Source organism: Clarias gariepinus, chromosome 2 (assembly GCF_024256425.1).
Source record: "Clarias gariepinus isolate MV-2021 ecotype Netherlands chromosome 2, CGAR_prim_01v2, whole genome shotgun sequence".
Lineage (NCBI taxonomy): Eukaryota > Metazoa > Chordata > Actinopteri > Siluriformes > Clariidae > Clarias > Clarias gariepinus.
The window spans coordinates 8506357-8521261 of NC_071101.1; the positions used below are offsets into that span (position 1 = coordinate 8506357).

The 14905-nt window shown below is 37.5% G+C and overlaps 2 protein-coding genes across 2 annotated transcripts; one reads left to right on the top strand and one right to left on the bottom strand.

Moving 5' to 3' along the window:
- Positions 1–4732: 4732 nt before the first annotated feature.
- On the bottom strand, positions 4733–9195 carry meaf6 (MYST/Esa1-associated factor 6). Its single transcript, XM_053491182.1, has 7 exons — positions 9046–9195; positions 7713–7828; positions 7482–7569; positions 7030–7075; positions 6726–6924; positions 5290–5323; positions 4733–5183 (listed from the first exon to the last, which is right to left on the bottom strand). Exons 1-7 carry the CDS (start codon positions 9133–9135, stop codon positions 5169–5171), a joined length of 588 nt encoding a protein of 195 aa, XP_053347157.1. The 5' UTR covers positions 9136–9195; the 3' UTR covers positions 4733–5168.
- On the top strand, positions 9165–14901 carry stpg1 (sperm-tail PG-rich repeat containing 1). Its single transcript, XM_053491181.1, has 9 exons — positions 9165–9268; positions 9380–9681; positions 10366–10478; positions 10637–10735; positions 12185–12364; positions 13681–13792; positions 14029–14197; positions 14289–14479; positions 14701–14901. Exons 2-9 carry the CDS (start codon positions 9675–9677, stop codon positions 14772–14774), a joined length of 945 nt encoding a protein of 314 aa, XP_053347156.1. The 5' UTR covers positions 9165–9268; positions 9380–9674; the 3' UTR covers positions 14775–14901.
- Positions 14902–14905: the final 4 nt, after the last annotated feature.

Genomic DNA, 14905 nt, shown 5'->3' on the forward strand with positions numbered 1-14905 from the left:
AATGAAGGTTTACGTTATTAAGGGAGAAAAAAAACTCCAAATCTACATGGTCCTGTGTGAAAAAGTGATTGCCCCCCTTGTTAAAAAATTACTTAACTGTGGTTTATCACACCTGAGTTCAATTTCTGTAGTCACCCCCAGGCCTGATTACTGCCACACCTGTTTCAATCAGGAAATCGCTTAAATAGGAGCTACCTTACACAGAGAAGTAGACCAAAAGCACCTCAAAAGCTAGACATCATGCCAAGATCCAAAGAAATTCAGGAACAAATGAGAACAAAAGTAATTGAGATCTATCAGTCTGGTAAAGGTTATAAAGCCATTTCTAAAGCTTTGGGACTCCAGCGAACCACAGTGAGAGCCATTATCCACAAATGGCAAAAACATGGAACAGTGGTGAACCTTCCCAGGAGTGGCCGGCCGACCAAAATTACCCCAAGAGCGCAGAGACAACTCATCCGAGATGCCACTAAAGACCCCAGGACAACATCTAAAGAACTGCAGGCCTCACTTGCCTCAATTAAGGTCAGTGTTCACGACTCCACCATAAGAAAGAGACTGGGCAAAAACGGCCTGCATGGCAGATTTCCAAGGTGCAAACCACTTTTAAGCAAAAAGAACATTAAGGCTCGTCGCAATTTTACTAAAAAACATCTCAATGATTGCCAAGACTTTTGGGAAAATACCTTGTGGACCGACGAGACAAAAGTTGAACTTTTTGGAAGGTGCGTGTCCCGTTACATCTGGCGTAAAAGTAACACAGCATTTCAGAAAAAGAACATCATACCAACAGTAAAATATGGTGGTGGTAGTGTGATGGTCTGGGGTTGTTTTGCTGCTTCAGGACCTGGAAGGCTTGCTGTGATAGATGGAACCATGAATTCTACTGTCTACCAAAAAATCCTGAAGGAGAATGTCCGACCATCTGTTCGTCAACTCAAGCTGGAGCGATCTTGGGTGCTGCAGCAGGACAATGACCCAAAACACACCAGCAAATCCACCTCTGAATGGCTAAAGAAAAACAAAATGAAGACTTTGGAGTGGCCTAGTCAAAGTCCTGACCTGAAACTTATTGAGATGTTGTGGCATGACCTTAAAAAGGCGGTTCATGCTAGAAAACCCTCAAATAAAGCTAAATTACAACAATTCTGCAAAGATGAGTGGGCCAAAATTCCTCCAGAGCGCTGTAAAAGACTCGTTGCAAGTTATCGCAAACGCTTGATTGCAGTTATTGCTGCTAAGGGTGGCCCAACCAGTTATTAGGTTCAGGGGGCAATTACTTTTTCACACAGGGTCATGTAGGTTTGGATTTTTTTCTCCCTAAATAATAAAAACCATCATTTAAAAACTGCATTTTGTGGTTACTTGTGTTATTTTTGACTAATAGTTAAATGCGTTTGATGATCAGAAACATTTTGTGTGACAAACATGCAAAAGAATAAGAAATCAGGAAGGGGGCAAATAGTTTTTCACACCACTGTATATAATTCTTTTTTTAATGACTGGAAAGCAGGTTGCAGTCAAAAATTCCAGGTTTTCTGGATTGTCTTGGAAGCTGAAGGGAATGTAACCTTTAGTTCAAAACTAAAAATGATAATTGTTTCCTGAACAAATTCTTAAAAAACAAAAACAAAAAAGTTTGTTCTTTATTTAAGATTTTGTTTTTATTTTTAAAAGGGCAGTAAAAATGTGGACAGGTAATAATAATAATCATCATCATCTTTTTTTTTCAACTTAATAATTATTTAAATATATGAAATAAAAAATAATGGTACCTGTTTTAAGAAAATATTTTTTATTTTTAATTATTTTTAAATAAAAATATCAGTTTGAATTGGATACTTTTTCAATTTTTTAAATTACTAAATATATTTAAAAATATAGTGTGAATGCATGAAAATAATAATAATGTATTCAAATTATTCAAAAACATATGAAAATGAAATAAACTAATATATAAATGTATTAAATAAATAAAAATATGTACAGTATATTTTAGTTTTTAATAATAAAATTAAAATTTGTAAATATTTTTACTAGCTTTTATTTTTTATTTATTAAATAAGAATTTATATTGTAAGGTAAACAAACAAAATCTATTATTAATCTAAATTTGAAGTAACAATAATTGTAATTCTATATATATTTTATTTAATATTGTTATTTAAATGTTAACATTCAATTATATATTATATTATATTATATTATATTATATTATATTGCAAATTAAATTATTTTCAAAACACAGGGATTGAAGATGATAAATGCACAAACACAGGACCATAAATACAGAGAGAGAGAGAGAGAGAGAGAGAGAGAGATAATGCGTAAAACAAAGTCCTAATGAGTTCCATAGTTCATTCCAGTGTTTAATGGAATAATCTGACCTGATGCTTGGAGTGTACTGGGATGTTTCTGTAGCTGTAATTTGGGTGTAAAGCAGTAAATGTGTTTCTCGTTTTGTGGTCGGAGTGTTTTTGGAATTTGGGAAATGACTTCCCTGTACGGAAAAAATGAGCAGGATCATAAACACACAGATAGAGGGGAAATGTGCAGAGTGAAGTGTGTGCTGTGTCAGATTTGTGATGTGCAGCGCCACTCAGTGGTCAAAACATCTACTACAGTCCATTCATCCATCCATTTAGGAACCTATGTAGTCCAACTACAGTTAGTTAGTTCCACCAGGAGTGAAGGGGAGATGTGTTGGTGGAGCAGAATAACTGACCATAATCTGTTGATAATAAATGGTGCTTGTGGAACTGTTGTATAAAAGCAATATCACACTCGAGGTTGTGCTGTTGTGCTGAATATCAGCACGGCGGCGGCCTCCTGGCTACGATTGCGTCATAACCGTGCTATATATATTTGGCAGGCGCACTTAACCAGAGCGACTTACATTTTATCTCATTGCACGTCTGAGCAGTTGATGGTTCACCTGCTGGAACCTGGGGACCTTCTGATCAGTATTCCAACAACCTTAAGCGAATATAGACATTTTGTAAAACTGTAAAGTTGACGTGTCTGTACTGTACATTAAAGATATTTGTGAAAAAATATTTTGGGGGATGTAAGTTGAGTAGTAGAACAAATAAAGATGTTTTTGTCTGTGGTGAAGATGGTTTTAGTCTAACATATAGGCTTTGTTTCTTTGCAATTTGTTTACAGAAAAAGAAGATATGCTAATTTGAAATTTAAATGGAAAATGCACTTATTTAAACATAAACAATTAGTTAATCTTGAAAAAAAAAAAAAATATATATATATATATATATATACGAGTATAATTCGTTCCAGAAGGGGGCTCATATTACAAAACACTCGTAAAACAAATTTAAGTTTCCTATAAGTAATGATGAAAACTCGTTTTACAGCCTAAAAAAATTAATACATAAAAATAATTAACTCAAAATACAATGTAAAAATAAAACAAATTAACACTTTACCTTTAAAAAAAAAGTGAAAATAAATCCCGACGCAGGCGTTGTGTGTGTGTGTGTGTGTGTGTGTGAGGCTAGAGTAAGAGGAAACTCTTGCTTTCAGCCCCTCCTTTCTCCTCCTTCTCATCTTACACAGTATAATTTTCTCTAGCACAGTGTCAAATTACGCATACGCACACACATAACAGAGAGAAAGAAAATAGATTTTTAACCTCCAATGAGACTTTCTTTTGCTTTACACGCGCGCACACACGTTATAAGCAACAGTACATGCACGCTGTACACGCGCGTACGACCACAAAAAAAAATATGTTTAACACACACACATGGTCACAGCGTTATAGTAAACAGTACACGTGTGCACAGAAGTTGATTATACCAGTAAGAGACAGAGGAGACGATTACCCATAATTTGGGATCGCAAGAGAGAAAAACTATTGGCTAGGTTGTGATCACGTGACGTTTGGCGTCAAAACAAGAAGCGTATGTGTGATACATAATACTCATTACTCGTAAACCAAGACTTGTTCGTTTTCCAAGTCAAAATTTATTAAAAATCTTTGCTCGTCTTGCGGAACACTCGCAAACCGCGTTACTTGCAATCCGAGGTTTCACTGTATATATAAAAATACAGAGAAACACTTTTATTACCACAGATGATGCTGTTTCAAAGGTGTATTTGGCACCTCAAGCTTGAGGTAACATATAGGCTTTGTTCCACCGTAGCTGGCCCACGAGAAGAGACGATAGTTTGCTGAATTTTAAATGAAAAACACACTTATTTAAACATAATTATTAGTTCATCTCAAAATCCAACAGATGGCGCCGTATTTTTTTTTTTAAACGCGCATATGAGTGGCAGTTGAAATCTCAAATGCTTCACTTAATTGACTCGGCTCACAAAAATCAGATCCATAGAATTGGCATAGTGATTTGGATAATTTTGTCGCTCTTATTTGACTCAGCTTAAAATGCAGATCAATTCAAGGGAATTCGCTTTGTGACTTGGATTTTCGTTGTACTATATATACTTATTGACTTGGCAAATACGGATTTTGCGTTTGTTGATTTGGCTTTTATTTTTGGGTATTCCACCCGAATGAAGTCGCGGGCACAACTAGTATAGACATAGGTGGTAAATAGACACTGCACATACTGTATCTATTTATTTACCAAAGTTTATTTTTGTAGTTCTTTATATTATGTATATCACTTGTAAAAAACATTTTTTCATTATTTTTTTTTATATATAAAAGCTCTAAACAATTCTAACAATAAAAGAGACTAACACTTAATTTGTCTTCATTTTTTTATTACTTTTTTTTCCACAGAGTAAAAACCAACAATGACGACACTGTTCTCCTTTTTTGTTCATTTACAAAAAAAAAAAAAAATTACTAAAAAAATTTACACAGTAAAAAAGTTGAAGAGAAGCGTCATAAATACGGAGAAATCCGACGTGATGGAAATACATCAGATAAAAACGCGTCCCGTATCACATGCACCATGAGACACAAAAAAAAAAAACGACACGGGGAGCCGTGGGGGGATGGGGTGCGTTGGGTGGTGTTTCACATGCAAAACAGGATGGTGTGGGGCATCCATGATGATGTGTGAAACCAAACGGAGACGAGGAGGAGGATGAGCTTATAAGTAGGGATCTATAAAGGGGGTGAATGTGAGACGGTGGATGAAACTATAGTCCGGGTCGAATACACTCCAGCTTCATCATCAGGCTGAATAATCCTGTAGTTACAAAAACATACAGTGTTCAGATTAAAGGTTGAGTCATGAAGTCCAAATTTTTTTTATATTAGTTGTTTATACAGTACTTCTTACGTAGGAAACTTACCGCTCTGGGCTTTTTGTTCATCTTCATGTCAAATCTACAAACAGGAAAAAAAAAAAACATCTTAATTATTGAACAACTTCTTTTTTAAGCTTAGGGCTCATCACTAAAAGGTTGACATGCAGAATAAAAGAGAAATGTCACTACGGCACATAAAGGACTAACAGGCATCCACTGGCTCAAAAATAAACAAAAAAGAAACCAAAAAAAAAAACGAATGACTAAAAAAGAGGAAGAAGCAAAAATGACAGTGTTTCCAAACAGACTGTCCTGCTACAAGAGCTGAAAACAGAAGAAGCGCTAAAGGAGGCGGGTGAGAGAGGGGGCGGGGGGGGGGGTGAGGGAAGGAGATGCAGGACATGAGGGACAGGATGTGAAGGTCAGACTTACTCGAAGTCATAATCGAACATGGCGGAGGGGCTGAGGGGGCAGCATTAAGGGGGGAGGAAGAAAGAGAGAGAGAGAGAGAGGTAAGTACACTAGACTGACATTAACGTGGCTCCGTTCTAAATCCTAAACATCACAGAAGATCAGGGGACGGTCTAAGGGTGTGGGGGTGGGGTGGTGGGGGACAAAGCAGTTCCCTGAGTAATATCTAAACACCATACAGCCATACAGTGCGGTTTAATGGAAGTGTGTTTACATGGAGCTGCTCAAGCTGAACTTTGGTCCAGTGTCCACTAGAGGGCAGCAGAGCAGAGCTGATCAGTAACTTACAGCCTCAACCACTTGAGCTGCCACTGTGGATCAACTTAAACAGGTAGTCCCCGACTTACCAATGAGTTCTGTTCCGGGAGGCTCGTTTGTAAGTCTGATTTGTTTTTAAGTCCAACAAACTGAGTCCTACATGTCTTTGACACAAATGTAACATGTAAAGCATTTGAATCGACTTGACTAAGTCTCTGTCCACTTTCCCCACACTGCCATTATGTGGACACACACACCGGACTTTAGACATTTTATACATTAACTTACATGCTGAAAATATTCTATATAATTGTAATTATTGGTATCTGGTGCATTGCACTGTCTTTTTTTTTTTTTTTTTTTTTTTTTACAATAACAGTGAGCTATTTGAAGTAGAACCGCGGTCAGTTTGTATCTGCGGAAATTCATAACTCAAATGTTAGTAAGTCTGGGACTACCTGTGATGATTTACATTTAAAAGTTTTACATGTTTCCTAGAAACTCTAGTTTGGTATTATCTTCGACGTTTTTAATCGAAATGCTAGTCCTTTTTTTGAGACGCTGAATCTCTAGGATTGACTTTTTGTTCTCGAATCAAATATCCAGCGGGTCAAGACGTTTCTTCTGGACCTGTCTCTTTTTTTTTTTTTTTTGGAGAGGGTCAATAAACCGAAGAGGAAATCAGATTCTCATTGCATCATTAGTTTCTGTTCTAGGTCTATTTTCTGGTCAGAACCCCGAGCGGGCGGTACCTGTGTCGGTTCTTGTTCTTGCGTTTCTTGTGGCTGCTGTGGTGGCTGGCGTTGGTGGAGCTGGAGGACGAGGCGGCTTTCTGAGGCTTCAGGTCTTGCAGTGCTCCGTCCGCGTCCTCCGCCTCCTCCTGACCCGGCTCGTTCTCCTGGTTCTGAAGGTCCGGAGACGCGTCGCTCTCTGTGCCGCTGCCTGCCTCGCCTGAACACACACACAGTGTGAATTAGACTGACTGAGCACGAATACGGATGTTTAACACCCAACAGTGTAACAAAAACTAACACACACACTAGAAACCCAACTTACGTTTCTCATTCATGTGATCGGGGACGCCGCCGAGAGCGCACACGGCCTGCAGGAGGGGAAAGTCAGCATTTGTTAACGATTATATTTTAACCTCAAACACTCTTGTAAATACAGAATCATTTAAATAGCTGAATGTTTAAACTGTGATAAAATTACTTATTTGGTTAAAACTAATTTTTAACACAACATGATACAAAAATTTAACGTGTTAAAATCATTTTTAGTATGCAAACGTTTCCCAATAACCTTCTGTGACACATTAGTTTAAAGGATGCACAATTCTGCATCCGACAAAGATAATACGATGGACAATTTAGGAGTGTGGGAGTGATTTGCGATGCAGCCTTTGACTTAATCGGTCTGTGAAGTAAACGGGGAACGACTTAGACGAGACAGGGCAGATATCTATAAAAAGGAGGTGTGTGTGTTAATGTAAAGAGGAGGCCACTGACTGCTACTGAGGTTACGGAGGATTTACTGAAGAGCCGCTCGGCCTCCTTGAACTTCCGGTTCCTTCTGTCGGTCTTACTGTTGGAGTTTCTGTTAAACAAACAAAAAGAATTATGTGATGTAATGTAAGTCAACAATTAAACACATGGCTGGTGAAGAAATATATCGTCCATTCATACTGTGTGTGTGTGTGTGTGTGTGTCCTGAGCTCATCACTTCGCTGTGGTACTCACTTCTGGTTGGTCAGGTAGCGGTCCCATCCTCTGATGATGTTCCCGTACATTTGCGTGTCCTCCAGGTAGCTACCTTCGAAAGCATAGATCTGTCTCTCCAGGTTCACCAGCGTCTCCTGATCAACAAAAACAACAACTACACAGAGTTAAACAACCGCCAACACAGAAAATTTCCATACAGAAAAAATAACAAGCTGTGAATCATCTTTAACATGTTTTATATATATGAGTGTAATACTTAATTTTAAATTTAAGCAGGAAATAATAAAAAAAAAAGTCAAAACTAACTAAAGAGGAAATATGATTAAATAAATTTAGTTTTAATGTCTGTTGTGGGATAAAATTATTTCAATAATAATAAAAAATATATATTCAAAAAAGACATAAATAATACCCCCCCCCCATTTAATATTCTTTAAAATATTGTGACAAACATAATAATAATGATAATAATAATAATAATAATAAAAATATAGAAAAATAATTAAAAAGTCAAGCATGGAAAAGCAAGCATGCCTTTTATTTCATTAAATAAGACTTCTTAAAAAATAAAATTTAGCAAAATAAAGGAAACTTATACAATTATTTACATTTATAACATTTAAATAAATAACTTTTTTTAAAAATATACATTATTTTAAATATAGATATTTTTTTTTATTATTATTTTATTATTTAAGATTATTATTTTTTTCCATCAAGAAAATGTCTAAATATTTCATTATTCCCTTACATATAATCTTCCATATTTCTACTGAATACGGCTCTGTTTTATTCACACATCTAGTGCACTACGTAGGGCGACTAAATGCCTGTTACTTTAACATATTAATTAGTGCACTTGACTGAGAAAGAAAATTAACGCTATTTGGGACACGTCTTCTGCACGCGCCTCTCCCGCTAACCGTTAGCTAATGCGCTAACGAACCATGCATTAAGGTCGTATATAATTTCTCCTGCTGACCAACGAAAAATATAATAAACCAGAAAATACATATTTTTTTATGATGTTATGATACACAGACTTATTTTTAATTATAACGTTAAACAATAATTTACATTTACAAAAAAAACGCTCTGCAGGTTACAGCTGAGCCTATAGCTGTGTTTCAAATCAACAGTTTCAGCCTCCATATGTGCCCTACCTAGTGCTCGAGGAAAACCAGTCACCCGCCTAACTAGTGCACTACATATTCTAAAGACGGGCATTTAGAACGCGCACACAACGCAAGGCTCTAGAATGTTCGCTAATGCTAACGGTTACTTTCTTCTATCGCCGTTTAAAACAGCTATAGTTGCTAATTTGTATTAATGATATTATATTCGGTGTTACCGCGAGCTCTTGCTTCCTTTTGACGAGCTCCGAGAGCTCACGGCGGGTGTCGGGAATTTGCGGGGGAGTCGCTTTAGCATGCATCGCCATGACTGAACCGCCAGCCAACAACAACAAACAAGATGGCGGTTGATTATCAGTTATCGCGCCGCCATTGCATATGGCGTCCCAAGGACCCCAATTGGTAGCCACTGGTAGTGCCTGAATTAATATACAATACTAAGTATATAGTATTTAAATTTCTTATTCCTAAATAATGTATCAGCTCATTATGATGACTCATTATGGTGTACGCTAAATCTCTTTTTAAGTAAAGTTTCCTTTTTTAACACAGGCTCTAAAATATCTACCTAAACTACCCGTTTAGGCGAACAGACGGACAACTGGAACTTGGGGTGCAAAATTTTTCGGGTACCAAATCTCTTCAACCAACTTCCGGTTTAATTTAACGCGGTTTACGAGCGCTATTAGTTTGGCCACTAGACGGCGCTGCGGTTCCACTTTTCGTTTTAAATTCTTAATCTACAATGAAGACCGTTCTAGTGACGTCACTACCATGGCAACAGCATGTTGACCCTGAGTGAGTGACTGCAAGAAACTTCCCAAATCTGTGGGACAGAATCTCTAACATGTGCGGTAAGACTGGAGATAAACAAACAAACAAATAAATATATATATATATAAATAAGTCTGTCTGTCTGTCTTTGTGTCTAACTCTGTGTCTTTGTCTGTCTGTCTGTTTTTCTCTGTCTCACCCCGTGTTTCTTTGTTTGTCTACCTGTTTGTCTCTTTCTCTCTCTCTGTTCGATTCTGTCTCTGTCTCTCTCTGCTTGTCTGTCTGTCTCATCCTGTGTGTCTCTGTCTGTCTCTCTGTTGGTCGGCATGACTGTCCTTTTGCCAGTCTATCTGTTTCTCTGTCTGTGTGTCTCTGTCTGTCTGTTTCTGTCTCTCATTCCCCTTCCTTTCTATCTATCTGTCTGTCTCTCTGTCTAGTGAAAGCCGAATTGTGGAATCCTGCGTCTCTAAAAGGAGCGAGTGTCTGTGAGTGTTACAGAGAGCCGTGTTTAAATCTAATCACAGGCTTTACAGTCTCTCTGTCTCTCTCTCTTTCTGTCTCTCTCTCTGTCTTTCTCTGTCTGTGTCTCTGTCTCCAAATAGAACTTAAAAAGCGAGGATATATGCTGAGACTAATCTGTCTGCTACTAAAATGTTTTTACAGGAACACCTTAACCGTGAATTAAATTTACACAATCGTTTTGTGTGTTGTGTGTGTGTGTGTGTGTGTGTGTGTGTGTGTGTGTGTGAGACGTTATAAATCAGGCTTTAAGTTTCCTGGTCCCTCGTCCATTCCCACCAAGTATCAGACTCTGATCCTCAGTAATGTGGAAAGGAAAGGCTTCAGCTCCCAGGCCAAGCGCTTCACACACTTTGTGGTATGTTCATTTCACACACACACACACACACACACACACACACACACACACACACACACACCAGTCTGATCTTAAATCTTTTTCAATGCTTTTCAGAGAATAGTCTGACTATAATTTTCCTCAGATCGTGTGTAATTTTATTTTATTTCTCCTTACAGAATGAGAATCCCGGTCCGGGCTTGTATTTGTCCCACGCATCCGCCGACACCTTCAGTCCGTCCTTCTCCAAGAAAGGAACCGGAGGCTTTGCATCAAAGGTGTTCCCACGTCACAAACATCATCAAACCAAATCCATAGGACACTTTACACCACTTTACACACTCGTGTTCGCTTTAGTGGGTGTTACACAAAAGCTTTTTTAGAGTACGATAGACACTATACAGTGGAGTACGATAGACACTATACAATGGAGTACGATAGACACTATACAATAGAGTACGATAGACAGTATACATTGTAGTACGATATACACTATACAATAGAGTACGATAGACACTATACAATGGAGTACGATAGACACTATACAATGGAGTACGATAGACACTATACAATAGAGTACGATAGACACTATACAATAGAGTACGATAGACACTGAGTTTTACAAATTATGATTGAATTAAAACAGAATAGAATAGATTATAATATCATGGAAAGAGACAGATATTAATTATATATAATTATAAAGGATACGGTTGGGTAGGGTAGAGTAGGATAGTGTAAGGTAGTGCAGCGTATAATAGTGTAGGGTATAATAGTGTAGGGGAGGATGGTATGATAGAGTAGGGTGGTATTATAGGATATGATAGGAAAGGACCGGTCTAGGATGGTATGATAGGTCAGGATATGAGGGGATATGATATGATAGGAAAGGATAGAATATGAAAGGATACTGTAGGATGGTAGGAGAGGATAAGATAGGGTATGATAGTGTCGGATAGGGTAGAATAGAATAGAATAGGTTGCAATATGGTAGGATAAGAGAGAGAGAGAAATGTAGGGTGGATAGGGCAGGGTAGGATAAGAGGGTAAGATAGGATAGGACACTTTAAAATAAAACAATACAGAATAGAATAAAATGTAAAGTAATAAATAAGTGTAATAAGTGTAAAAAAAGTGAATAAATAACAATAGTATAGTGTATAATATACTGTAGTATATAGAACACCAGGGGTATAGATAAGAAAATTAGACTATGTGGTAGAATAGGATAGAGTAAAAAGGAATAGAATAGTATAGAGTATAATATAAATGACGACACTAGGAGAAGAACACTACGGGGGTAGAACAGAAAAAAATGGGGGGAAATATAATAAAATAGAATATTGTGAAATAAAACTGAACCATGGAATAGAATAAAAAAAACAATACTATAGAATGTAACAGAAAAGAGGAATAGAGTTTAATGGAATAGAACACAATAAAATAGAACACCAGAGTATAGAATTAAAAGGAATAGAGTTTAATGGAATAGAATAGAGTAACACTCTTCAGTATATCACTGAATTCTTATAGTCTGCTGTATGCTGTAACAACATTGAACGATTCAGGAAAAATAAGTTTTCTCTTTTATCCTCCAGCTTGTTCATCTACACTGAAGTTTCATGTTTCTTATTTATAGCTAACAGGAAGTCCCACTGCTTTAACATCATTATTATCACTCTGCGATCTGATTTACCTGGTATCTATTTTAAATCGTTTCTCCGCAGGTGCTCAGGGTGAGCCGTAAACCTCAGAGAGGATCTCCGGCCCCAAACGCCTACAACCTGAGGAGCTCACTGGTCCGGCAGCACGACTTCAACAGAGACGTTTCCAGAGCGTTCCACCCTCCCATCGCCGTTCAAACGCCAAACACACCCCACACATCACCAGCACCAAACCAGTACAACGTGAGTGGTAGAAAAGGTCATATCACCCCAGTGACGAATTAAGAAATAAATCTCAAATTCATGTGTTTGGTGGTTTAGTGGCGTGGTTTAGCTCAGTTGCCATGACAGCACCGTAGCTCTCACAGAGAGAAACGGCCTGGAAATTTTCCTGAAAAACCTTCCCATTGACTTACACTGTGGGAATGCCCTGATCTGGTTCTGATACAGATATCTCTGAAACCGTTAGTGTTGGAGGTTTGATTTTTTGAGCAAGGAGGCTTTAGGGCGATGAGTGTACTACAAAGATTTTTGGAAAAATCTTCAAATGAGACCCCTGTGTTATTTGATGAAAAAAATAAATCACTTTTGTGTCAGGTCCCAAACAAATACAGGTTGCCCCTAACTTACGAACAAATTTAATTCCAGGAGCACGTTCGTAAGTCGGATTTGTTCTCAATTCCGACAAAGTGAGTCTTATATGGCTTTGACATGAATATACGATGTAAAGCATACCGATCCACTTCAAATCTCTGCCCCCTTCACCATACTGCCGTCATTTGTCCTAACTGCACCTAAGGGAATGAATCCCTAAAGAATATAAAAAAATTTAATAGAACACTATAGAAAAGGAGGGAACACTGCTTAAGAGAGTAGAATGAATATAAATGGTTAGATTAGGATTAAACACTACAGAACATTTTACAGAACACTATAGAAAAGAATTTCAGGATAGAATAAAAACACTATAAAAGGAATAGAGTAAAAATAAATAAAAGATAGTGAAATGGAACAGAAGTAAGTAAAATTGAATAGAATATAAAATATTAGGATAATACACAGTGGAATATGACAGAACACTGAAATGAAATAGAACAGAATAGAACTACAATAATATGATTCTTTAAGATTTTATTGTACACTAAATTATTGTTTAAAATGATTCTGATTAATTCTACTCTGTTATATTCAGCAGAATTGAAAACAATAAAAAAAACATTTAATAGTCATATAATAGAATGCAGTAAAACAGTAGAATATTACAGAACAGTATAAAACGGTGTTAAGTAAAGTGAAATATACTGGGATCTAATGGATTTGAGTGGCATATGATAGAATGAAATAAAATTATTATTTTACACAGGATGAAAGAGAGTGTAGTAGAGCAGAATTGCATAAATAGAATAGAATAAAACAAAGAACAAAATGTTTAGATTTTTGTTAATTTAAAATAAAAAATAATTGAGGATCTATGTATGTTAAAAATAATGTAGTGCAGCTGCCCTAAGACGAAATGTATGAGAATATCATGTGTCTGTTTTGTGTGTGTGTGAGAGCAGGTGTGTTACAGTGGAGTGGAGGTCGACTCAGTGGTCTCAGCCCAATCTGCTTTCCTTTCTAAGACCAGACGCAGTGACGCTTATCGGTCTGCACCGAGAGGACCGTCTCCGTGTCAGTGTCCTTACACCGAGCTCACCTTTTACTCAGGAGCACAAAATATAACAGTTTACTGTCCTATTAAACAACAATAAAATGCTAATAATAATAATCACCCCTGCTAATAGTAACACGGCTTCATCATAATGCGCTGATTATTTCCTTATCACAGCACATCACTAAATGTGCGTAAATCTCATGTTGCTTTCTCTCTCTTTAAATCCCTTTTTTTTTCTCTTTTCTCTCTGCAGGTCATTACACTGTAAAGGACACGCTGATACAGAAGACCCCCAAAGCGCCCTCGTCCTGCTTTAAGTCCACCTCTAATCGCATACAGAGTCTGGTGAGAAGCGAAGGTCCGGGACCAGCATCCTACAGTCCTTATAAAACCCCAGAACCTGTCAAGAGGACTATCTTACCGTAAGTATTGTATCTCTTAAAGCTATGGACGGTTGCGGGTGTAAGCCCCGCCTCCTACCTGAGTGTTTATCTGCCACTGTTTGTGTTTCAGGAGAAAGCATTATTTAGGAATCTCGGCTCCTCCTCTGCTCCCTCCTAAAGCCCCTCCACTGCCTGGACCGGGTCAGTATGACATTGTGAACTTCACCGGACCTCCTAAGCGCCTCATGGCCAGCGCTGCATTCGTGTCCAGTAAACGTAGGGAGACACACCACACCAGAGGACACAACGTCCCAGGGCCAGGTTAGACTAATGGATATGGTCTATAGACCCTCTCTGGAATATTTATCGCCGAGGCTAATACCAATATTAATGTCAAATCGAGGCACATCAAATCACTATTAGATAGACGTTTTTACCTCACTGGATCATTAACGCACCCGTACTTGTTACTTGTACTGATTTCTATACAAGTATTCCACCCCAGTTTTGTTCTAACGATGTGTCTACTCCTAATCTTTCAGGTTCCTATGAGACAGATGTCCCTACAAAGCGCTCATTCCTATACAATCATGCCAATATGTGGATACCGACATAGAGGCGAGCTCTCAGGAGAAAGACCTTAAGATACAGACTTTACAGAAAATATATTTAAAAAAAAAAACAGAAATGTTTTCAAAAGTTAATCTTTATATTAGTCTGTTCCATTATTTTATTACACATTAAAAT

What these genes read in the sequence shown, in the direction of transcription:
- stpg1 (XM_053491181.1), top strand. An exon ending in AGCGCTTCACACACTTTGTG is followed by an intron (nt 10,479 to 10,636) that starts GTATGTTCATTT and finishes TTCTCCTTACAG; the next exon opens with AATGAGAATCCCGGTCCGGG. An exon ending in GTCAAGAGGACTATCTTACC is followed by an intron (nt 14,198 to 14,288) that starts GTAAGTATTGTA and finishes TTTGTGTTTCAG; the next exon opens with GAGAAAGCATTATTTAGGAA.
- meaf6 (XM_053491182.1), bottom strand. Translation starts at nt 9,135, where the DNA reads ATGGCGATGCATGCTAAAGCGACTCCCCCGCAAATTCCCGACACCCGC. An exon ending in CGCTACCTGACCAACCAGAA is followed by an intron (nt 7,570 to 7,712) that starts GTGAGTACCACA and finishes TTTGTTTAACAG; the next exon opens with AAACTCCAACAGTAAGACCG. An exon ending in AAGAACAAGAACCGACACAG is followed by an intron (nt 5,324 to 6,725) that starts GTACCGCCCGCT and finishes TCCTGTTTGTAG; the next exon opens with ATTTGACATGAAGATGAACA.